The sequence below is a fragment of the Metarhizium acridum genome, assembly GCF_019434415.1.
Source record: "Metarhizium acridum strain ARSEF 324 chromosome Unknown scaffold_564, whole genome shotgun sequence".
In the NCBI taxonomy this organism is placed as follows: domain Eukaryota; kingdom Fungi; phylum Ascomycota; class Sordariomycetes; order Hypocreales; family Clavicipitaceae; genus Metarhizium; species Metarhizium acridum.
The window spans coordinates 47,475-72,479 of NW_027094040.1; the positions used below are offsets into that span (position 1 = coordinate 47,475).

Genomic DNA, 25,005 nt, shown 5'->3' on the forward strand with positions numbered 1-25,005 from the left:
AAATTGGGCTCGTAGCTTTCGTACCCATCTTTAGTATCGTCAACATCGGACTGCGGCGTGTTGACTGATGGCGACCGAAAGCTGCGCATGCGATGCAGTGCAGTGCTTAGAGAGATGCTCGGCAATGGTACAGACGGACCTGGCGAATACTATCCGGCACGGCGCATCTCTTGCATCAAGGCTCCAAGCAACATGGACCGGCAATCGAATGTGCAAGGTCCATTGCCTCGGCTCAGGCCTTGTACGACTTGCTCTGCTTCCGCGATCAAGTCACCCAGGAGATCCCTCCTGTTTGACTCAATGGATTCTACCGCATATTAGCCCAGAATATACCATGTGAGTGAGGAGGAATAGACGCTACCAATAATTGAAGGATGAATAGGAGTGTCGCCTGGAGACAGGGAGCCAGTGCACTGCATGATTGCCACGCGAGTTGTCGATCGGAAACAGTCGGGCTGGCCAAAGACTGACGCGATGAGAATCCATTTATAAAGGTCTGGGCATATCTCTGTCGGGTGGGCTCTCTGAAGCCTTTCCAGCCATGCATCTGTGACGAACTTGACAGCATTATGGCACTGGAGGTCGTCTGTTATGGCGGCCACTTCGGCCAGTACGTCGAGAGTGTGTGACCTCGGTCTGACAGTACCCCTGATATCCAGCTTATAAGTAAGCCCTTTTGGCTTTCTCGGCCTCGTGGCATGGCTTCGCGTGTACAATGCCCGTCAAGTTGACCAGTATACGAATCGATAGGGCTCAGAGGCTCTGTTGTCGTGCTGTCGATCTCGTGCTGTCGATTCTAACCAAAACATCAGGATAGCCAACCTGTCATGACATTAATGACCCTGACGCTGACTTCCAAGGGAGACGGAATGAAGTTCCAGGGAGAATAGATTGCTTTGGCTGTCCACAAAGAATCGGCAAGGCCACATGAATTAGAAGGGGGGTCCCCCGCTGGAGCCCAAGTAACCGGGCGTCGGGGCTTGACGAAATTTTTTTGACGTGGGACGACCTTGACAGAGACGGTACTCGCAGTCTAGCCCTCCTTGAGGTGCCTAGTCATGCTGGCGTACTCACTCCCAACGGTTGCCTTGACGCGCAAGACTGCACCGTACGTCAACGCCGCTACTAGCTCAAGGTATGGCGCGACAAACCCCCGAAAGAATTTGTCGCGAAAGAATTGCCACCTTTCGCCAGGAGGGCGGAGGACGGTTGCCCTGACGTGCAAGGCAATCAATCCCACGAAGCCCACGACAAGAAGAACCGAGTAAAACTGTAAGACGGAGTTTATAACACCACATCGTGTTAGCCAGAAAGCCAATCATATAAGATGACCACGTCATGTACTCACATGTTCATTTTTAGGGAATGACAGAGAAGAAGAAAAGAAAAAAACAATTCCCCAGAAATGGCGAGTAGCCACGTAGATGGACTGCCGTGGTTTCCCGGTGATGATAATAACAGGAGGCAGGAACGCAGGGTAAAACATATTAACGGCGGCAGGAGCCAAGAGGGCAACCCAAGAGGTGAGGATACCGGCAGGAGAAGGGATGACATATGTTGATGATATATCCAGGTTATTAAAGGGAGAATATAGAAACAAAAACCTCGTATAATTAAAAGAATGATGGGTAATATGCTCATTATAGCCATAGTATCTCTTGGTAGTAATTTATTCAGTTGTAAAAAAGAGTAGTGAAGCTGCGTGTATGAAAGCGGTAAGATTGTGTTGTAGTGTATTTTTAGAGGAATAAAACCAACCATCTATCAGTATTTGGCGTGGAGAGTATTTATAACTATTACACATATAACGTGTAGCCTTTTTAGGGTTTGGCGAAAGGTCTGTTCAAGTCACCTAGCAGACTGTCAAGTGCACTAAACCAAAAAAATGTGTAATAAACTACGTCATATAGTAAAATACACGTATCATAGTGCGCTAAAAGCTGTGATCCATAGCAAAGACATGGCGTGGCACCGCTGCGCGCTTGTAACTTTGTATCTACATCAGTCGAATGTGTTACTCAACGCCAAGACAATCTGGAAGCATGCTATGGAAGGATACGATCGAGCTCCTGATATAATAAGAGCGAAAAACAAAAGGCTAGATAAATAAATGTATTCCAAACTATAGCCAGCTATGATCATTACACCCTTTCTCCAAAGGCACAAGAGAGGTTACTGCCCGAGTGACGAAATACAGCTGAGCTATGAAAGATATCAACGTGAGACATGGCCACACCTCGATCGGGCATTTACATCTGTGCCAGGACAGGACCATCTTGGTCAGATAGTCTACGACTTGTTACAATGAAAGTGACGGCTGTCTCCGGGACCGCAGCTCCCCGGAGTCTTCTTCCATCGACAGTTGTTTTTCCGGTCACGGATGTCGCATGGCACTTCGACAAGTTCCAGGGGTAGACACGACTGCGGGTCGAGCGTGTTGAATGTGAGCGCCGGCTCCAGGCTCGGGCATGTTGGCCCAACTCCCTTGTTATCAAAGCCACCGAGACAGTACTTGCCACATGTCCATTTGGTGATGGTGAAGAGCCCGGCCGTATTATAGTCTGGCGTCTTGCCGATGTGGCCACCGTTGGGCTTGGCGTCGAGGAAGGTGTTGGACCCAGCTCCGGTGTTGGATGCCCCGTGAATATCGAGAATAGCGAAGCCCTCTCCCGGGTTCACGCTGCAGCCTTTGGTGCAGTTTTGATCTTTGCAGAAGCGGAACTTTCCCATGTGGTGAGTGGCACTGTCTTGGCCGGCCGTGTAGGCGTTGACGGCAGGCCTGCTATCATACCCGAGATACTGCCCGTTTTCCATCTTGAAAAGATAGCATTTTCCTATACATATGTCAGAGAAAGAAACTCAATATGGATGTCTCTTTGATTATCCTAAAATGGAGACGAGTTGTCCAGCTGTGGCATACCTGTATCGACTCCCGAGCTGCAGGTCTCTGGACTCTGGCACCAGCCTGGGTTTCTCTTCTCAGGGGGATTCTGTCCCTTTCCTGGGGGATTTCCGCCATTACCGTTTCCTTTATCTCCATCATCACCTCCTCCTCCTCCTCCACCGCCGCCTCCGCCGTTATGACCACCACCACCACCTCCCCCTCCACCGCCGCCGCTCTTATTTCCGCCTCCTCCTCCTCCTCCACCACCACCACCACCACCGCCGCTATTCTTATCACCGCCTCCTCCTCCTCCTCCTCCTCCTCCTCCCCCCCCCTCCGCCGCCGCCTCCGCCTCTAGTTAGTATCGTCTGTGGTTGGGTATGGCTGTCGTGGGAATGGTCACGATTACCTCCCTGGCCATGGCTTTCGTGACATATTCTGCCGTCATAACTCTGCCCAGTTGGGCAGCAGTGATAGCCATGGCTACCTGAGCCAGAAACGTCATGCCCTTCGCCACAGCAAATGAACTGAGTGGACTGGCTGCCCCCAAGATGCTGACCAGGAGCACAGCAAGCAACGTACTGTTTGTCACGGCTAAAAGCAAGGCCTTTGCCGCTGCCCTCGGCGCAACCGAAGCTCTCCTCAAAGTCCGAGCCAGGTCTCGTATATTTGATTTTACCGTGGTCAATTTTGGCATTGGGGCCAACCTGGACAACCTCGACGGCCCCAACGAGCAGGCATTGAAATCCGGCAAAAGCCAGACCAAGCTGCAGATACCTCATGACGAGATGATCTGGTCAGCGAGAATACTGTCAAAACCAAGTAGGAGGACAAGAATGAAGTCCTAGAAAGCGTTGTGGGAAATAAAATATCCATTCAAGTGCATCAATCGGAAGGCTGACATGTCTTTTATAGCCTTAGCTTAACCTGTTCATCCCAACGATACGTGACAGATCAGGTATCAATAATATTCGAGGCGGGGGCCTTTTCTGAACGATTGCCATTGCGCTTGAAGTCGAAGCCAATCAGATCTGGAAATCATACTCTACCACGGCAGCTGATGATCTTGATCCTTGAGAATTGACAGCTCCGCTGTGCCGCATAGCCATTTAGATTTCCAGTGTACACTGGATATCTCTGCTTGCTGAGACATTGGCAGGCTGTAAATGGCAGCTGGACCGGGAATGGGCGAGCTGAGAGCAGAGTAAAGAGACAATACGCCCGACAACCCGTGCGTTATTCGGAGTAACAAACGGCACGCATGCTCGGGTATTCATCAGGCCTCCCTTTCAGCTAGCCACACTCAGCCAGCTCATTTAGCTGACGGTGACAAATGGAGGTTGAGTCCTATGCATGCTTCAACGCAGCTGGGACCATGTGGCCATTGACAGGCCCGTGGTTCCAATGTCTTACAGCTTGCTGACACTCGGCAAGCATGGGGAACCGGGGTGGGTTGCACGAGCAATCCGAGAGAACCGGATAAGCGCTTGGATGCCTGCCGCGGCATATGTAAACGTAAACATGGCCTCAAAGGATGTAATCATGCCATGTTGGGGGGGGCCACCGTTTAACTCTTTTCGGCAAAATGTCTGCGTCCACGTATAGGGGCAATTCTTTTGACTTTACTGCCGAGTAAATTGTGGAATATAACAGATTATTGGTGGACTCTTGTGGCTGATAATATATCGTACGACGTATCCTGAGTGAATATGCTTGGCCGGGGGATTGCTGACGGCAAACTGAAACCTGCATCGGATTGCTACCTTGCGCCACGTTCAAAATATCTGGTTGTGTATCGTTGCCGTCTGTTAGCCGTTGGCAAAAGTCCGATATTCCGCAAGTTTCGAATCACAATACGGCTTCGTGAGCTTTATTGTGTGAACATTAGATAATGATGAGTTTGCTTCCATTGAGCATTGATCAACAGAGGCTGTCAATAATAGTCTATGTAATACCTTGTTTCCATATCTTAGCCAGAGTTCGCGTTCATTCTTTGATGTTCATGGATCAAACCTCAACACCACCGGCGGGGCCATGACACCAATATGCAATTATTTGGTGATGTTTTGGCGCAGAGGATCGGCAACTCGGAAACTGACAGCGGGGATACGCGATGCCGAGAGGTCTCGTGAGCACAATGCCCTGTTGCGGGAAATATTGATCACTACATTACTCTAGGACTGGCGTGATGCTTTCATCTTTCATAGTCACAAACCGGATACCAGTTGCAGTCGTTTAACATGAGCCAATAAAAAGATTCTCACCAACCGAGACATCCGTTGCCTGCCTCGTGTGCAGAAGTAAATATACCCCAGTGTCTCGCCCCCAAGTGTTCTCATAGAGGAGGCTGACGCATACAGCATGGCAGCATGCATTATGCGTTCTCGACGCCCTAATACTTGCTTACTTATAGACCAATTCGGGCGGCATCACAAGCCCACCCTCTCCGCCATTTCGATTTCGGCAATCAGCTCGTGTCCCTCAAATAAAAGCGGCGGGTGCTCGTAATTGCTGACCTCACAGTGGCCTAGGATGGAGGTAAACCTTGTCCTGTCTGCCCAACCAAAGCCTCTCTTACGACACCCCCGTGCTTTGCGAAGCGGCCCATGTGCCAACGAACAGTGTCAGGACCCTGGAAGCCTGATATTGGTAGGATTGTGCGAGGCTAAACTGTGTCATAAAGCCTGCCTCAGCTCGAGTTTGTCTTGCCATCCTAGTACTCATAAGTTTGAAACAGATATATATTGCAGGAAAGGGCGCGTCTTGTTCAAGAGCCTGGAGCGTTATCTCTGTGTCAATGTCAACACATAGACTTGACCTGGAAAAGTAAATCGCAAGGCAATAATTAGCCAGCCTAAGCTATCTGGCTATGTAAAGGCTAATGGCAATTTATCCTTTTTAACCGTGTATTTGTTTGTGCTTTATCGCTTGGGCATAGAAGACAATCGAGGAATTTGGCCATTTTGTAGAATTTAAATAACAACGCTTGAAATTATTAGCGTATATATACAATATGTTTCTATGCTATGAACTTGTATTTGGCACAAAAAGGACGCGCGCAACTTTCCCCCTTATATTTCCGTTGACAGGATTGGTGGTTAAAGTCATTACCAACTATTTATTGCTACGCTCTTTAGACCATGAGCCATATATAATAGTGTATTAGGCAAGGTACCAAGAACACTTCTGAATTATTGTTTAGATGCCGCTACCACATAGGACGAGTCCTGCAGCTGTTCTTCCCGCGCGAGTTCGCTCCTCAAGGCAATGACACCCCCATTGGCCGGTCTCCTGTATTGGCATACGGAGTACTTGTTCAGCAAAGCAATCAAATTACACGTGGAAAATAGCTGAATACAGAGTTCGGATCAGCTTGTTGCATATGAGACATTTTGATACAGAAAAAGCTGTACTATGATTTTGCTAAACCTTGTTGTAATTAACCCGCTAACGACCGGCCGAGCTTAAACTCTAGTTGAGAACTCTCCATGCAACGACCGAAAGCTTTCTCCCACACAAGCAGACATGGCCACGAGTGTGCAGCATTGAGACGTCAAGTTACCTCGGCTAGAATTTCCTCCCATGTTAGCATACCACGAGTAATTTCATGCTTATGCACCCTGGGGACAGCTTTACATTGCAGATAGAGTTGAGGCACTGATACGGCGCGCAACAGTCAGAATCGAACCATCCTCCACATTTAGAGCCCTAAAATCCACGGCTATAAGCTTAATATTACCAATTTTGTCTGATCCAGATTCAAGACTTACATGGGACAGACAACCCACGGCTTGCGCTTGCCCAAGACCCCGACTCACAAGAGCCGCGCTGGCCAGAATAAACGAGTACGTGAGATTGAGCTTCATGTTGTATTTGTTCAGCTTGATATAATTAAGGTTGACCAAAAAAATATCATCATATGGATAGGCAAAAAAAGTTGGTGGACCGGGTGGAAGTAGGGTTTTTATAAGACTTGAGCGCCGGCAGCTTGTACGTGCGACCTTTCTGCCCGACGTATTCCTCGCTGGATGAGAGCCACCTTGAATCCTACGGCTATAGGATTTCTGGAGATCACAGACAGCCGGGCAGCCATAAGTTAGTCCCTTTACATTTTGCAAACTCAATGCGAGCGTTGCAGGGATTGGATTGGATTGACGAGATGCAAACTCTGCCCAAACCGTGTAATGTAGCCACACTGGAGGCCGTTTCGTCATAAAGTTACGTCATATCCCAATGCGGCATGTTGCACGGCAGAATCACATTGTTGACCTGACGTCTGTCGAAGGTACTGTTGGCTTGTCCAAGACACTTATTTCCGAGAGCATCATTACTACTGCTACGAGGAAGGTCGGGTTTCACAAGGTTAACAGAGTGGCGGCGACGGCCCCAGCGGCAAAACTAAGCCGAAGGTTCATAAATGGGAACGCGGAAGACTTTGGAGCCACAGATCTGGCTGAAGTTTGATGCGGGGGACGATGCAGAAACCTGAATTCCAGGATCCCTATCCTGGTCTATGATGTAATGACCCCGAGGCTCTGCCGTAGTTGCATCGTGGTCTCCTCCATTGGGTGTGCAACCGTCCATCGTCATGGACATGTTGACTTGCCTCTGCCTTGAATGTTATTTCCCATCGGTCGGGGGCTATCTGCCTCTCCACAGCCTTGAATACATCAACCTGTAGTTATGCATTGTCTGCGCTTTCCCGTGACAAGACGGGGAGCCAAACGGTGCCGTGTTTAGTTGGCGACCGAGCCGAGCGGTGGCTTGTTGAGAGGTTGACTTGTAGAATTGGCATGGTCACAATGCATTCACCAGTGAGAACTTGCATTCTCCGACGGCAAAAACGATTAGGATATAGTGCCCTGGTTTTTGCCTTTCCAATAGGATCACTATTAGACATGAGTTGATTGAGACCTTGGACCGGGTCCTGTTAACGAACAGCTAGGCGTCCTGGGGCAACTTGGTGACTTGCACGGCCGTTGGGTCTTGTTAACGGGTCACGATTCCAGCACTGCTTCAAAACTCTTGTCAGATGTTGACAGATGTCGTCGGAAATATCTCCAAGGCCGCTTCCACTATGCATAGAAGTGAGAACACTTCGTTCTTCATAATTCTCGAGGACGACCTGCTTCCGGATGTCGCGTATCTCTTCTATTAGAGAACGCCACTGTCTATTTGCATTACCAAGGAAAGTCTCGCTCTTGATAATACCTTAACCTCCTTAACCACTCCCCACTATGCAGGAATCTCGCACACCAGCTTCATTGCCGTATTACGAGCCCGGGACTGCGACAGTTCTTATTCAATTAGCCTTCCCTTTGCTTCTCAACATTGTTAATTAAGCCCTAGATAGAGCAGTGTACTGTAGTCTACTAGGTCAAGTCTTTGTGGGTGTTGCTTGGGGAACACCAGGGGCAAAATGGCTTGGTGCAGAGGTAGAGCATCTCGTTGTCTAACTTGGCTACCTTGGACTTCTGCTAGTAGTTTATAAGGTCTGTTATATCTGCATAATCTGTGCTAATAATTGTGTGCAAGCGGCCTATCAACGTCGCTCGAGGCAAATATACTTCTCTCTATTAGCGTGGCAATTACGGGAATTGGCTTCCCCATGGGGTTGTCCTTCATACTCCGCCATCTCACCCATGCTACACCTATCCAATGTTTTGCTGCCGATGCAGCGCCCGCCGGCGAAGGCTATCTCAAGATAGCCTCAGCCACTAACTAAGTGAAGTAGAATATAGTTTGTGCCCGTGACTCACACCGCAAAGATATGACAAGGTTATAAGGGCGGATTAGAGGCCTCACGTTTGTAAAAGGCGGGTCTAGTGTCAGGTTACCTGCCCGACCTTCTATCAGCTTGTGTGACCCCTCGCGGATACTGGGTGAATAGACCGACCCTAACCTTTCACGAGAAGTGACTTTATCTCCAACTTCACTCGAAGCCTATATTGAAGGCCCTCGAAGAACTGCCGCAAGGGCAGCTGGAATCCGTCGACTCCATAAACGCCATTACGAGCAGTCATGGGGTCAACCAGCCGACTCCCCAACTCCGACTCTCCTGATCTGTACCTTACCCAACCCACGCCGGAAGAATGCACCCAGATCTGGACCAACACCGCGGTCTCGTGGAAGGACTCGCTGACCACATCTCTCTACGTCGCCGAGTCTGAGTACCTTGCCACGGCACCTCTTGTCAAGGACGGAGGCATGACCACGTGGGCTCTCGTGGAAAAAAACCTGCCCCCCAATCAGCGGCAGATCTTCTGCTCATGTGAGAGCTTTCGGAAGCGGTCTCTCACCAGCGACAGCGATGGCAACGTCGAGGAGGGTGTTATTCACGGCATCGCCAGCGTCTTCTGCCCACCGGGGCTCCGGCATCGCGGCTACGCAACTCGTCATATGAAGGAGCTAGCTCGGGTTCTGCCAGGATGGCAGTCTGATTACGGCAAGAGCATTGGTAGCATCCTATACTCGGACATTGGGAGGCAATTCTATGCTGGGCTAGGCTGGCTGCCGAATCCCAGAAACGGGCACGTTGTCTTGCCGCCCGCCAAGATGAAGAAGCCGGCGATGGCACGGATAGTCCCCGAGTCGGAACTTGAAGCACTCTGCCTCAGAGACGAGGCCATGATCCGTAGAGCCATGGCAACACCTAGCACGGCGCGGAAACGCGTGGTGGTCCTGCCGGACCTGGACCACATGCTATGGCATATCCGAAAGGAAGACTTTTCCACCAACTACATCTTTGGGAAAATACCGCAGGCGAAAGGTGCGATTTCCGGGAGCCCTGGAAAGCAGGTTTGGGCCGTCTGGGTGCGTCGTTACTACAGGCACCCAGATCAGCACGACAAGGCGGAAGAGGATGCGAGAAATGTTCTTTACATCCTCCGTCTCGTGGTAGAAGGCGATGAAACTGCCAACAAGCCTCACGGGGATCAAATGACGCCGCCGACAGATGCGTACGCGGAGCAGGCAGCGGCGCTCAACGCCGTACTCGAGGCCGCCCAGGCGGAAGCAGCGGAGTGGCGTCTAGACCAGGTGAACTTGTGGGAGCCGTCCCCTTTGCTGCAGAGACTTCTCGAGCAGAGCAGCCTCGACGCTACCTGGGTTGAGCGACAGGAGGACAGCATCGCGTCTGCGCAGTGGGTAAGCGAAGAGGGTGATGGCGCAGACGAGGCTCCAGCTTGGGTCAACAATGAGTGCTACGCATGGTGCTAGGACAATACTAGGCAGACTGCATCTGGCACCTTCATTTGTTTAGTATATATTAATATACCATGTCAAAAGGATCTGTTTGGCGAAGGAATAGCGGTGACATCCGGCATACAGACCTAATAATGATTCATTTGCAAAGGACTTGATGGAGATAAGGCTCGGTCCTGCATTGCTCTCTCATCTAGGTAAGATATTGCATTTCGCTGATTTGTTTAACATCAAAACCTGCTATTCTAGTGATTAGCTTTTAGTTTTAGAGAGTAGAACTACCAGATACAAGGTATTTTTGGGTTTTCCTTTGATTCGTATATCTCTAACGGGTTGGCAAGACGTCCCATATTCATTGTAGCTGAAGCCAGCATGATTCTCTTATAGGGACAATAGGCAGGCACAGACTTCAATGCAATAGAAGATTAAGTTTGCATTTGCAAGAGAACACGGGGGCAAATGTGTAAACAGGAAGACCTACACCAGAACCCGGAATAATGCTCCCGAACGCTGTCTTGTCCTTTGCATTTCATAGTTCTATGCATCCCTCTGGAATGAGGATAAACTAGCTTGGGGTGTTTATTTTTTTGCTAGTTCTTCAGCCAATATACCTGACATGTCACGATGTAATTTTCTATTAAAAAATATCTTTTAATATAAAAAAAATTATATTTCTTTCAAGTCCTTTAGAACAGACAACCCTCGTTCATACATGACAGCGGTGAGCAAGCGAGCCTTGGGTCTGAGGCCTCAGCTAACTTGGTATCGCGCCTCTGTCTAACCATCGTCAGCTTCAGGGGTCGGCCGTGCCTCCACAACGTGACCTCGGCGTGACAAATTTGCCCTCGGCTCAGCTTGAGCTCAGCCGTGCCAGGCTTGCTCAGGGCTTCACTTTGCCACAGCTCAGGCAGCTCAGTCGCAGCCAAGAATTGGGTCACAGTTCTGCTCCACTAACCTCCGCTTTACCAAATAGTATATGAAGTATTCAGAATTAGAGAAGCTTGTTGATAATATGGGTCAAGTACCCTCTCAACAAGATCATCTTTCATCCAAGGACTATCCCACTTAGGTCTCCAAATTGCCTTTGCAAACTCCCAGTACTCGGGAAAATAACCAGAGAGCTCCCAGTCCAAAATAGCAACAACTTGAGATCCACGGACAAGAATATTACGAGGCGCAAAGTCATTATGAGTCATAACGAACTCATGGCCCTGCATATTGTGAAGTAGAATTTTGCAGAGAAATCGTATGAAGGCATCGTCCTCCCGCCCCTTCGTCCATGCCCGCACTAAACCGTGGTTGAAACTTTCTTCCGTAGAGTACGGTCCGTAGCCCCCGATATCATCACCAAAGTATTGATCATCGCACGGCGATCCATCAGTACAGCTAATAATAGGGCTCTTGAAGCGTCTCAGTTCGTTAAAGTACCCTCGAAGCTGCTGGACGACTGTCTCTTTATCTGCATCATTGTAGCTAGGCCATGCCTCATGGAGCGTTTGACCCTCAACTTTCTCCATAACGATACATACATGGCCGGTTTCGTCATCCGTATATGCATCATAAACCTCTGGGACGGGGATATTCGTATTCTCACGAATGAACCTCATGGTGTTGGCTTCAGCCAGACGAGTGTTCTGCCCGGTTTTGGCGATAGTCTTGCCGTCTGCTAAGAAATGAACACCACAGAATGGCCCAACCCGAGTAGCTGCAGCTAGATCGTGCTTGGTAATTCTCCGCGCCATTGTGGCAGTGCACAGGTCGTAGTATGACGGGAGTGGGTTTATTCGGAATAGAAGAATCCAACAATAGAAGGGAAGAAGAGACGGTGGATGGGCTGCTGCTTGGTCAGAGTTTAGCACCTCTCATTGTCTACGTTGCTTACATAAGACATTAAAGGGATAAACCTTTTTCCGTTTTTCTTGTTTGAATGGCGTACTAACTAGTTAGTAACTAACTACTCCGTAGCAACAATAGCACGACGTGAAGGTCACTTCTTGAGCTCGCTAAATTCAGAGATATTGTCGGGCTCATTTATAGGGTATATATGTATAAGGATTAAACTATTATAGCGCTATAGTTTTAAGGTTACTTTAATAAGTATTAATTTTTATTCTTAAATTATAGCTTATATTATAAGGCTAGCTTTTACTTAAATATAGTTTTTATTAGTTATAAATTAAGTATTATTTATAATTAATTCTCTTTTTTTATAATATTTTTCTTATTTTCTCTCTTTTTCTCTTAAGCTTTTATATTATTAATCTTTTCCCTTTTAAGGTATTTATTTTAAAGATGTTTATTATTATTATACTTTTAATAAGTGAAATTCTTTTTCTTTTTATTATTAGCCTTTTTTTTATCTTTATTTTAAAATAAGTTTTAATATAAAAAGCGCTTTTAATTAAATTTTAAGAATCTTTTTTAATTACTTTCTCTTTTAAGAGAAGAGTCTTTAAAGTTTCTTTAAGATACTTTAAAAAGCCTTTTATTTAGGTTTTTATTTTAAGGTTACTTATTATTTTACTTACCTTTTATATTATTTTAAAAATAAGTAATAAAAGCTATACTTTTCTTTTAAGTTTTTAATATACTTAAGATATATATTTTAATATAATTTTTAAGATAAAAGTAAAGTTTTATAAAAAAGTTAAGTACTTATTATACCTTTAAAATATAAGAGAAGTACTTTTTTAATAAGTTTAAGTATATATAAAAGTCTTAAGAAAATTAATCTTCTCTTTAATATATATCTTTTAATTATTATATTATAATTATATTTTAATTAATAAAATTTTAAATAAGATTTAAGATTTATACTTTAAATTTTTTTTAATTAATATTTACGTTAAATTATATATCTTTACTTTCTTAATATATTAATTTTATTAAGAGTAATATTTATTTTTTATTTATATAATTATATATAAGATTTAAAAGTAATTCTTTTTAAATTTTCTTAAGATACTTTTAAAAGTATATTAAAGGTTATTTAATTAATTATCTCTTTTTCTTTAATTTATATTAAAAAATAACTTAAAGAGATTTTTAATTTAAATCTTTAAACCTTAATTTTCTTTTAAGAAGAAAAAGTCTTATTATTTTAAAAATCTTCTCTTATTATTTAAGAATAAGGTTTAAAGTAACTTTTATTATTAAGCTTTAAGTTCTTAAATTCACTTCAATTTATATAAGTACTTCTTTAATTATACTTCTTATATAATAATAATAAAGTACTTAATAAGAGTTAAAAGAGTAAAAGATTTATATATAAGGGATATAATAAGTATCTTTTCTTTTAATATATTATTATATAATATATAACTTTATTTTTAAGTTCTTATTATCTTTTTAAAGGTAATTATATAAAGAAGTTTTAAGAATTATTAAAATAAACTTAAAATATAAAATAATTAAGTAAGAAATTAAGAAAGAACTTTATTCTTAAGTCTTTTAATAATATAAGATTAAAACTTATTTCAATTTTTTAATATTTAAATTAATTCTTTTATACTTATTTATTAAGGGTTTTAGCTTTAATTTATACTTACTTTTTATAAGATAATACTTATAGAATTTAAATTAAAATTAATAAAGATTTATACCTTATTTTAATATATAAGTAAACTTAATTTAATCTCTTTTTATAGGTAACTTTTTATATGTAATACTTAATTTAATCTCTCTTTATAAATAACTTTATATATATATTATAATATTATATATAAGAGTAAGTAACTTTAATAAGAACTTTTATAATTAATTTTAATTATAAATAAGTATTAATTATAAGTTTTAATTAACTTTATAATAAATCTTTTTACTTATAAAAAAAGAAATATTAAATACTTAATAATTATTATAAATTAAACATTTAAATACGTGTAATTAAAGATTATAATATAATAAAAATTAAAGTATATATAAAACATTTTAAGTAATATTAATAATAGTTTTATAAATTCTTAAAATAAATTATTATAAATTATAAGTTAAATTAACTTAATAAATTTTAAATAATACTTTATAAACTTATTAAAATAATTTAACTTCTTGTTACGAACGACACTGCATAAGACACGGGACGAGACCGTACCGGCTAGGACAGGTATAACCCGTAGGTATAAGAAGAAGGTAAGGGCACGTAACTAGCTACGTAACCTAAGAGGCGATTAAAGAGGTTAATATTTAAATATATTAATTAAAGAGAATTAAACTAACTAAACCTTAAGCTAATTAATTAAGGTTTAAAGAGATTAATAGTTAAGCTAATTAATCTAGAACTATAATAAAGAGATAAACGAGTACTTAAGGAGAAGGTATTCCTATAATTAAATAGTTTAAATCTCTATTAATTAATTTAAGTAATAGTTTTACTATTAAGAGTTATACTCTTAATAGCCTTATTATAATATTACTTAAAAAGCTACTTTATAGTATTTAACTTAACTTACTTTCTAAGAAATAAACCTATTATACCTTAAAACTTAAGCTACTATTATATTTTAATTAATTCTATTTAATAAGTTACCTTAAAACTTTAAGTAGTAATAACTTCTAAGATATTTACTTTAAGTGGAAAGACTATTAACCCTAAGAAGATAATAAAGTACCTTTATAATAAGATTACTAAGTTTAAGAAGTAGAATTAATAGCTTTTTAATTAATAAAATAATCTCTATAAAAAACTTAAGGTATAAGAAGAGAAACTTATAGTAGTTTAAAATCTTACACTTATATTCTTTATTAATAATAATAATATACTAAAATTCCCTAAGCTTAAATTATATAATAGTTATAAGGGTAATATAAGGAACTTCCTTATATAAGCCTAAGCTTACCTATAAGTTAACGAAAAAATCTATATAACACTTAAGTTATAAATTCTTTATATTAGTAACCTCTTAACTAAAAAAGTAATAGAATAATAGAAGCTAACTCTTCGCGTATATTTTAAGTATAGCGTTAAAGCTAAAGTGGAAGTTATTTATATCTTCTTTAATTACGAAACCTTTAAAGAATAACTTCTTACTATATTTAAAAACCCTAATAAGTATAAAGAAGCTATATAATAGCTTACTTAACTTAAGTAAACCGAATTTATAGCTTATTATACTAGAGAGTTTAAACGTATTATAATAAAACTTAATTAAAATACTAAACCTAAAATAAAAGTCTTTTATTAAGGACTTAAAGAAGAAGTAAAGAATAACATTTATTAAGAAGATTATTTTAAGTTATTTAATAACTTTATTAAAATAGTTATTAAGGTAAATAATCGTTTATACGAGTAATATTACGAAAAAAGTCACAGGAAATTCGAATTATATACTAGGTTTAATAAACCTAATAATAATAAGCTACGCTAAATATTAATAATATATAAGTACCACGCTAGACCTATAAAACTTAACGTTATAAATAAGAAAAGGGGGAAGACTTATTATAATTATAGTAAGATTAAATACTTTATAAATAAATGTAAAGCTCTAAAAAAGCTATAAAAGCTAATCCCTAAAGGTAAGAAGCTTTATACTATAAATAAAGAAGACTTACCTACGCGAAATCTTAGTATAATAAGCAATAAAGGAAACTACACGTTAATAAATAATATTAGTTTAAATAAAGATTAAAAATTTAAAACCTAACTAATACCTAATAACTTTTAGAAATATTAGACGCTCTTATTAAAAAGCGAACCTTTATTAGAACGGATTTAAGAAGAAGAGAATTATTTAATTAAGAAAAATAAACTTAAAATTAAACATAAACTTTTTAATTAAACCTTCTATTATAATAATAATTACTATACGTATCTTAGTAGTAAGTAAGGTAATAGATAGTTTCTATAAGAATAAAAGGGAAGAAGAATAACCCTTATAATATAACTAAAATTACAATAAATTAATTTAAAGATATTAAACGAGAAGTTATACTATACTAAGAATAACGTATATACTACCTAAGCTATAACCTTATAATATAAGAAGAAAGGGAACTATATAACTATAAGTAACTCGCTTAGCCTAAGTTTAATTAATATAAATAGTAAATTAAGCGATTACTAAGAAAGCTTTAATAATACGTTAAAAGATAACCGCTAATAATAGCGCCTAAAATAACGCGCTAAAGAATAATATAAGAATAAGATTAATAAGTCGGGAAATAATAGCTATTATTATAATTAAAACTAATTTCTTAACGAAGATCTAATAGGTCTTTATATACTACAAATATTAGTAGTATAGTATACCTTATAATTAATATAACTATAATAGGATAAAGGATTTAGGTAATAATTAATAGTAGAGTATAAGGAAATTTTATCTCGTTAAATCTTATTAATAGATTATAATTACCTTAAATACCTAAAGATAAGCCTTACTAACTTATAATTATAGAAGAAACTATAGTAAAGTATAGCTAAGAAGTAGTTAACATAAAAGTAACGTAACTTCTTATTAATATATAAGGCACGAAACACCAAGTTATATTAAATATTATAATAATCTTAAAACACGATATTATATTAAGAATACTCTAGTTATAAGCAAGTAATTTACGAGTTAATTAAAGAACTAGTTAACTTTAATAGAATTTACTAGAATACGATTATAAAGCTAAGAGTAGCCTATAAAGGGCATCTTATTTAAACTATAATAGGCCTCTAGAAATATATGTAATTACTAGAGAGCTAAAAGCTAAGATAATAGAGATTTCTAAGAAATACTTATAATATAATAAGCTATTTAATAGAGAGCTAAAAATAAGACTACTAGAGTATTTACACTAAAACTATAAGATTAGACTTTAGCCTAGTATTAAACTAACGTTTAATAAAATTTATTCTTAAAACCCTAAGTAAAATAAGGCGCTTAAGAAGTATTTAAAGGATATACTATAAAAGGGATATATATAACTATTAAAGTCTCTAGTAGAATACTTAATTCTATAGGTATTAAAGAAAAACGGGAAATTATAACTATACATTAATTACTAATACTTAAATAAGATTATAATTAAAAATTAATACCTATTACCGCTTATAACGGAAATTAGAGATAAAGTTAAAAAAGCTAAATAGTTTACTACACTTAACTTAAAAGAAGCCTATAACCTTATACGAATAAAAGAAGACTATAAGTGGATAATAGTATTTTAAACTAGTAGAGAATACTACGAATATCTAGTAATACCTTTTAGGCTTATTAACGCACTAATAACCTTTTAAAGAATAATTAATATAATCTTACGAAAACAATTAAAAGTGTTTATAGTTATATACCTTAATAATATTCTTATTTATTTAAATACCCTTAAGAAATACAAATAACATATATATAAGGTATTATAAACTCTATAGGATAATAAACTCTTAATTAAAGCCTTAAAATACTAGTTCTACTAGAATACTATACACTTTTTAGGGTACGTGCTTATACACGAAAAAATACAAATAAGCTTAAATAAAATTAAAACTATTAAGAAATAGCCTATACTAAAGAATTTAAAAGAAGTTAAAGAATTTATAGTATTTATAAACTTTTACTATAAGTTCTTAAGCGAATATAAAGATATTTTATAACCTCTTATAAATAATAAACCTAATAAAGAAAGAAGTTAGCTTTTAATAGAACGAATTAAAAGCTATAGTATTCTTAAAGATAAAAGATTTAGTTACGTTAAAACCTATATTAAGAGTATTTAATTAAAATAGACCTTATAAGCTTAAAATAAATACCTTAAACTTTATATTAGGTGAATAGCTTAAATAATAAGATAATTAAGGAAGATTACACCTAATTATATTCTTCTTAAAGAAACTCTACGAACCTAAACTTAATTATAAGATTTATAATAAAGAACTTATAGCTATTATTAAGTGCTTTAAAGAATAAAGATATTACCTTATAAGAGTAAAGTATTAAGTTAAGGTTTATATTAATTATAAGAATCTTATATTATTCTTAACTATAAAGGATTTAAATAAACGATAGATTAAATGGTATAAAACTCTTATAAATTATAACTTTAAGATTATATACTATAAAGGATTTAAAAACGAAAGAGTAAACGCACTTAACTAAAAAGAGAATTTAAAATTAAATAAGTAAGTAAGTAATATACTTTTACTACGCGCTATTAAGAATAAAAACCTTATACTAGGTACCTAAGAAATTAATATAATATAATAAGTTAAGTTAAATAAAATATAAATGTATTAAATTATATTATATATTAATAATAATAGTTATTTAAATAATTAGGAAACGAAAACGCATTTATTTAAGAAAGGTAAGACCTTCTTATATAATAAATAATAGTATATTCCTAGTATACTTTAAGAATAGCTTATTAAAGAAATATATAAGCACCTACTATACGGATATTAGGGTGTAAGGAAAACAATTAATAGACTAAGAAGATTATATAACTTCCTAAAAAGTAAAAAAATAGTATAAGAAGTTATTAAGAAATGTAACACGTGTAATAAAGTAAAATTAGCGTAACACGCACTATACAAAGAATTATAACTAATATTACCACCTAAAAGAGTATAGTAAACTATTATAATAGACTTTATTATTAAACTACTAAAGTTAAAAGAACCTATAATAGGAGTAGCTTATAATAATATTCTAATTATTATAAATAAACTTTCAAAATACGCCTACTATATTTTATATAAGAAATTAAGTAATACTAAGGACTTAGCGTATATATTCTTTAAAATAGTTATTATATAATATAAATTACTAATAAAGCTTATATTAGATCGTAATAAATTATTTACCTTAAACTTTTAAAAATACCTTATAAAAACTATAAAGATTAAATAAAGCTTATTAACGGCATTTCACTTATAATTAAATAAATAAATAGAAATCTTAAACTAAATACTCGAATAATATCTGTAAAGCTATATTAACTACTAATAAAATAATTAGGTAGAATAGCTATTACTAGTATAATAGGCTTATAATAGCTCTAAGATTAATAATATAAAGATATTACTATTTAGGGTAAATTACGGATTTAACCCTATTATTAAAACATATATAATATAAAATATAAACGCGCTAATAGCTATAACGCATGTAATAACTATAATAGAAATATAAAAACACTTATAATAGAAATAAATATTTTTATAGAACTAAATAAAATACTACGCGAATAAAAAGAGATTACTAGCGCTAATTCTAAAGAAGGGATATAAAGTATACCTTATTCGTAAAAATATTAAAACTAAGCGACCTAATAATAAGCTTAACTAAAAGAAGATTAAACTATTTCTTATTAAACGAAAAATCTTAAATATTAACTATAAACTATTATTATTAAATAAAATAAGAATCTATTTTATATTTTATATATTACTATTAAAGAAAGCACTAGATAAATCTATAATTACTATAAATATTATAATAAAAGATACTAATAAATATAAAGTTAAACGAATACTTAAAGCACGAGAAGATATAAAGAATTATTATTATTTTATTAAATAAAAGGGATATTTAAACTCTAAAAAAACCTAAAAACTAGTAAAAAATCTTATAAATTACTTAACATTACTTAAATAGTTTTATTTTTAAGAAACGCATTTTAATTAATCTTTTAAGTATTACTTAATAACTTAATATTAAACTTAGTATTTAAGAAATAAACTAAAATAGGATTTAAATTCTTAAAAGGAGTAAAAAGAACCCTTATAGTCTTTTAAAGCTATTTTACTTTCTTACGTTTCACACGTTTTAACTCTTTAACGTTATTAATACCACGCGTAACCGCACGTATTATTTTCTTAAACTATAATTTCTTTTATTTCTATAAATGTAAGACCTTTTAATTCTTAGCTAAGGTACGCTTCTTAGCTTCTTTAAGCTCCCTTTTAAGCTTATAATATTAATTCGTAATACTATAAAGCTATTAAGGGGTTACTCTTATAATATTATAATTCCCTTACTTATTTACTATACACTTTATATAATAACTTAAATTAGAAATAAAGGCTTTATATTAGGAAAATCCTATACAAGTATAATAAGTATAAGCCTTTATAAGGGATAAAGATAAATTATTAATTATCGTAAAAAGAAGATTATTTTAATAAAGGGAAGAAGTAAATAAAGCTTTAAACCGCTATTTTAAGATACAATTAATTAATATAATAGTATATAATAATAGAAGAAAGAAAACGTATAACACTTAAGCCGGCCTATTTTAATAGCCTTAAGGATAAGACTAATAAAGAAGGGGTATAATATTATAAATAACACTATATAAGACATAAAATAAGACCGCACTAGCTAAAACAGGTATAACCTATAAGTATAAGAAGAAGGTAAGGGCACGTAACTAGCCACGTAATCTAAGAGGCGATTAAAGAGGTTAATATTTAAATATATTAACTAAGAAGAATTAAATTAACCGAACCTTAAGCTAATTAATTAAGGTTTAAAGAGATTAATAGTTAAGCTAATTAATCTAAAACTATAATAGAGAGATAAACGAGTACTTAAGGAGAAGGTATATTTATAATTAAATAGTTTAGATCTTTATTAATTAATTTAAGTAATAGTTTTACTATTAAGAGTTATACTCTTAACGGCCTTATTATAATACTGCTTAAAAAGCTACTTTATAGCATTTAACTTAACTTACTTTCTAAGAAATAGACCTACTATGCCTTAGAACCTAAGCTACCGTTACACTTCTCTTTATAATATATTACTTATAAATAAATAATACTATAAAATATATAAATAAAAAGATATAAGTAATTCTTTAAGTTATAATTTTATTTAAGTAATTTAATTAAATAAAATATCTTATAGCTTATTAATTAATCTTAAATAATTAAAACTTAATTATAATTAAAATAAGCTTAAATAAAGTCTTATATAAATTTAATATAATTATAATTTAAAAGTTATCTTATATATAAAAATTAAAGACTTTAATAAAAAGAAAAGTAATAATATTTATTAATTACTTATAAAAAGAAATAAACTTAACTCAAGTTATAATTATATTTACTTAATAATATACTTAAAACTTAATAAGTAAATAATAATATTTAATAAAAAAGTTTAAAATTAAAGATAATATTTAATTAAACTTATAAAATATTAAAATAAATTAATTAAGTAAAAAGTTAAATTAAGTTATAATAAAATATAAGATTATAAATATATTAATATTACTTATAATAAAGTTAAATGTTTTAAATAATATTTATTTAATATTTTATATTAATCTTTTAAAATATATAACTTATAATTTACTTTTATTTTAAAAGTTATAAAACTTTAAATTAAGCTTTAAGTTAATATAAATAAATAAAAAGATAAGTAATTAATTAATAAAAGAATTTAAAATAAAGGAAATTCTTATAATAAAAAATATATTAAAAAGAGATTAAAAATAAAAAGCTTATATAAAATAAATAAATTATATATAATTAACTTAAAAGTTATTAAAAAATATATAAGAGATAATAATATTAAAGTATTTTAAAAATTAATAAATAAATATAAGGTAAAATAATAACTTTATATTACTTTTATATTACACTTAAATTATTATAATTATAATAATATTTATATAAAAAAAAAAGATAATAAAAGCTTATAATAAATTAAAATAAAAGTAATAAAAATAATGATATAATTAAAAAGCCTTAAATTATATAAGTAAAGCGATTATAAAGAGCTAATAAATCTTTTTAAATTAATTAATTATAAATATTAATATAAAATAATAAAAAAAAAACATTTTATTTAATAAGTAATTAATATAATTAAAAGAGATAATATATAATTAATTTAAATATAAAATACTTATATAAAGTAGCATCTAAATTATAATAAATTAATAATATAATTAATATTAAAGAGAAGTAATTCTTATTAATTAAAAGATAAGATAAAGTAAGCTATTAATAAGAAGTAATAAAGACTTTTATTAAAGTAAATAAAAGTAATATTAAAAGAAAACTATTAAAGTTTTTAGCTTTAAATTAAGTAAATAAAAAAGAGCTTAAAATAAAATAAGTTAATAAAATTAATATACTTAATAAATAAGTAAATCTTTAATAAAAGACGCGTAAATTAAAATTAAATTAAAAGCTTAAAGTAATATTAATAAAAGTAAAACTATTAATATTAATATTATTAATATATAATAAGAAACCTTAATAGAATAATATATTATAAGTATAAGAGTTAATTTTATAAGAGAAAAGATTATTAAATAAAGCTTAATTAAAGGTATTTTAAGAATAATTATAAGCTTTTTTCTTATACTTATTTTTACCTTTATTTATTAATAAAAAATTATTAAGATATTAATTTTAATTAATATTAAATCTCTTTCTCTTAAAAAAATATTATAATTTTAAAATAAGTGTAATTAATTATTTAATTATAAGAGATAAAAGTATATTTAAGTAAAAAGTAAAAGTAATTAATAATTAAGTTATAAAAGATAAAAGTATAATTAAGTAAGAAATAAAAGTAATTAATAATATAATAAAATTAATAAAAGAAAGATTTTTAATTAAAATAAGTTTATTAGAATTATTAAAAGATTATTTAAGAAGCTAATAATAAGTAATAAAATTAAAAAGAATAAAAGAAAATTCTAATAAAGTAATATTATAAGCGTAAATAAAATATTAATTATAATTAATAAGAGATAAGCTAATAGATTTAATTACCCTTTTAAAATAAACTATTTACGTAATATACTCTTTATAATTAATACGTTAATTATTAATAAGCTAATTAAAAGCTTAAGTAATATTAGCTTAATTATAATAAAAATCTATAATTATTACTTAATAGCTAGAATTTTAATAAATAATAGCACTCTTATAATAAATAATAAGCGTAAGAGATATACTAAGAATAATAATTTATTAGACTATAAATAAAAAGTTTTAATTAAATTTAATAAGAGAGTTAATTATTTAAATTAAATTAAAATTAACGTAAGTATAAGTAAGTATAAATTAAAAACTTTTTATTATAAAGAAGAACTTACGTAAGAACTTAATTTAAGAGGCCTTAATATTAATACTCTTTTTAATAGCCTTAATAATAATATAATTATTATAAGTAATAATACACTTAACTTTCTTTTATTAATAGTAAAGCTTAAAATTTATCGCGTAAATATATAACTTTTAATTATACTATTAATAAGTATTATAATAAAGTTAATATATTATATTAAAACTAAAGGTATACTTATAATAGTTAATATTTAAAAGCTAATTTTAATATTATATATAAGAGTTAATAAGCTTCTTATTATTAGAAATCTTATTCTTATTAAAGTTACCTTTTATAATAAAGTTACTTAAATAATACTTAAAGTATAGGGTAAAAGAGAGTAAAAGAGCGCTAATAATATTAATTATATTATCGTTTTTTTCTTTTAAATTTATACGAGAATAAAGAGATTAATTTAAAAGCTTAATAAATAAATTTTATAAAGAAATACGTGTAATAAAATTTAAAATTATTTTAAGAAAAAGGTAAAAATAAGAGTTATAAAGAATAAGAAAAAGGTATTATAAGAGATTTATTTTATACTTAACTTACTTTACTCTTATAAAGAAATAAAAATAAATAAATATAAGAGGTAAAAAAAGAGTATAATACGCTTTATATAATTATTAATTAAATATTAAGAGAGTTTAAGTAAGTAAAGAGATATATTATAAGCTTAAGCTAATAGCTTAAGCTTAAGTTAAACTTAATATAAAGGTAACTTAAACTTAACTTAAATAATTTATAGGTTAAGTAAAGATATAAAGAGAGGTAAAAAAAGAGAAACCTTTTTTTCTCTTTCTCTTTCTTCTTAAGTTTATTTTTACTTTCTAAAGACGTATACTTATAATAGTATAGTATAGCTAGTCTATAATAAAGCTTAAGGTTTATAGCGTAAATATATAACTTTTAATTATATTATCTTTAAGTATTATAATAAGATTAATAGGCTAAATTAAAACTAAATACGTATTTATAATAGCTAGTATTTAAGAGTTAATTATAATATTACGTATAAAAATTAATAAGCTTTTTACTATTAGAAATCTTATTCTTATTAGAGTTACTCTTTATAATAAAATTACTTAAATAGCACTTAAAGCGTAAAGTAAAAGAGAGTAAAAGAGCGTTAATAATATTAATTATATTATTATTTTCTTCTTTCAAATTAATATAAGATTAATTTAAGGGTTTAATAAATAAATACTATAAAGAAACGCGTATAATAAGGTTTAAAATTATTTTAAGGTAAAAGTAAAAATAAGAATTATAAAGAATAAGAAAAAGATATTATAAGAGAATTAATTTATACTTAACTTATATTACTCTTATAAAGTAATAAAAATAAATAAATATAAGAAGTAAAAAGAGAGTATAATACGCTTTATATAATTATTAATTAAGTATTATAAGAGCTTAAATAAGTAAAGGGGTATATTATAAGCTTAAGCTATTAGCTTAAGCTTAAGTTAAACCTATTATAAAGGTAACTTAAACTTAACTAAAATAATTTATAAGTAAGATAAAAATATAAAGAAGAGTAAAATAAGAGAAACCTTTCTTTTTCTTTCTCTTTCTTCTTAAGTTTATTCTTACTTTTTAAAGACGTATACTTATAGTAGTATAGTATAGCTAGTCCTTAATATAGTTTTAGTATTAATAATTTTAAGTTAATTAAATAAAGCTTTTTAGCGTATTCTATCTAATAAAGCTCTATTATATTATTAGCGTATATTCTAAGAATATATTTATTAAAAATTAAAGGGGTTTCTTTTATAAGCTTTTACTTTATCTTAATAATAAATTTAGCTTTTTAAAGCTCTTTCTTTTCTTATTTAAAGAATCTATTATTATAAAGAT

The 25,005-nt window shown here is 33.1% G+C and overlaps 4 protein-coding genes across 4 annotated transcripts; 2 read left to right on the top strand and 2 right to left on the bottom strand.

Moving 5' to 3' along the window:
• Nucleotides 1-2,289: 2,289 nt before the first annotated feature.
• J3458_019328 (uncharacterized protein) lies at nt 2,290-3,365 on the bottom strand (the record flags this gene model as incomplete). Its single annotated transcript, XM_066121466.1, has 3 exons — nt 2,290-2,834; nt 2,921-3,230; nt 3,294-3,365. 3 exons carry the CDS (start codon nt 3,363-3,365, stop codon nt 2,290-2,292), a joined length of 927 nt encoding a protein of 308 aa, XP_065973492.1.
• A 22-nt stretch (nt 3,366-3,387) lies between these two features.
• Nucleotides 3,388-3,732, top strand: J3458_019329 (uncharacterized protein; the record flags this gene model as incomplete). Its single annotated transcript, XM_066121467.1, has 1 exon — nt 3,388-3,732. The coding sequence occupies one exon, from the start codon at nt 3,388-3,390 to the stop codon at nt 3,730-3,732; it is 345 nt and encodes a 114-aa protein (XP_065973493.1).
• A 5,173-nt stretch (nt 3,733-8,905) lies between these two features.
• On the top strand, nt 8,906-10,102 carry J3458_019330 (uncharacterized protein; the record flags this gene model as incomplete). Its single annotated transcript, XM_007813580.2, has 1 exon — nt 8,906-10,102. The coding sequence occupies one exon, from the start codon at nt 8,906-8,908 to the stop codon at nt 10,100-10,102; it is 1,197 nt and encodes a 398-aa protein (XP_007811771.2).
• A 666-nt stretch (nt 10,103-10,768) lies between these two features.
• On the bottom strand, nt 10,769-11,899 carry J3458_019331 (uncharacterized protein). Its single transcript, XM_007813579.2, has one exon. The coding sequence runs from the start codon at nt 11,827-11,829 to the stop codon at nt 11,050-11,052; it is 780 nt and encodes a 259-aa protein (XP_007811770.2). The 5' UTR covers nt 11,830-11,899; the 3' UTR covers nt 10,769-11,049.
• Nucleotides 11,900-25,005: the final 13,106 nt, after the last annotated feature.

Bases quoted from the DNA above. Each gene is read 5' to 3' on its own strand.
- J3458_019331 (XM_007813579.2), bottom strand. From the start codon at position 11,829: ATGGCGCGGAGAATTACCAAGCACGATCTAGCTGCAGCTACTCGGGTT.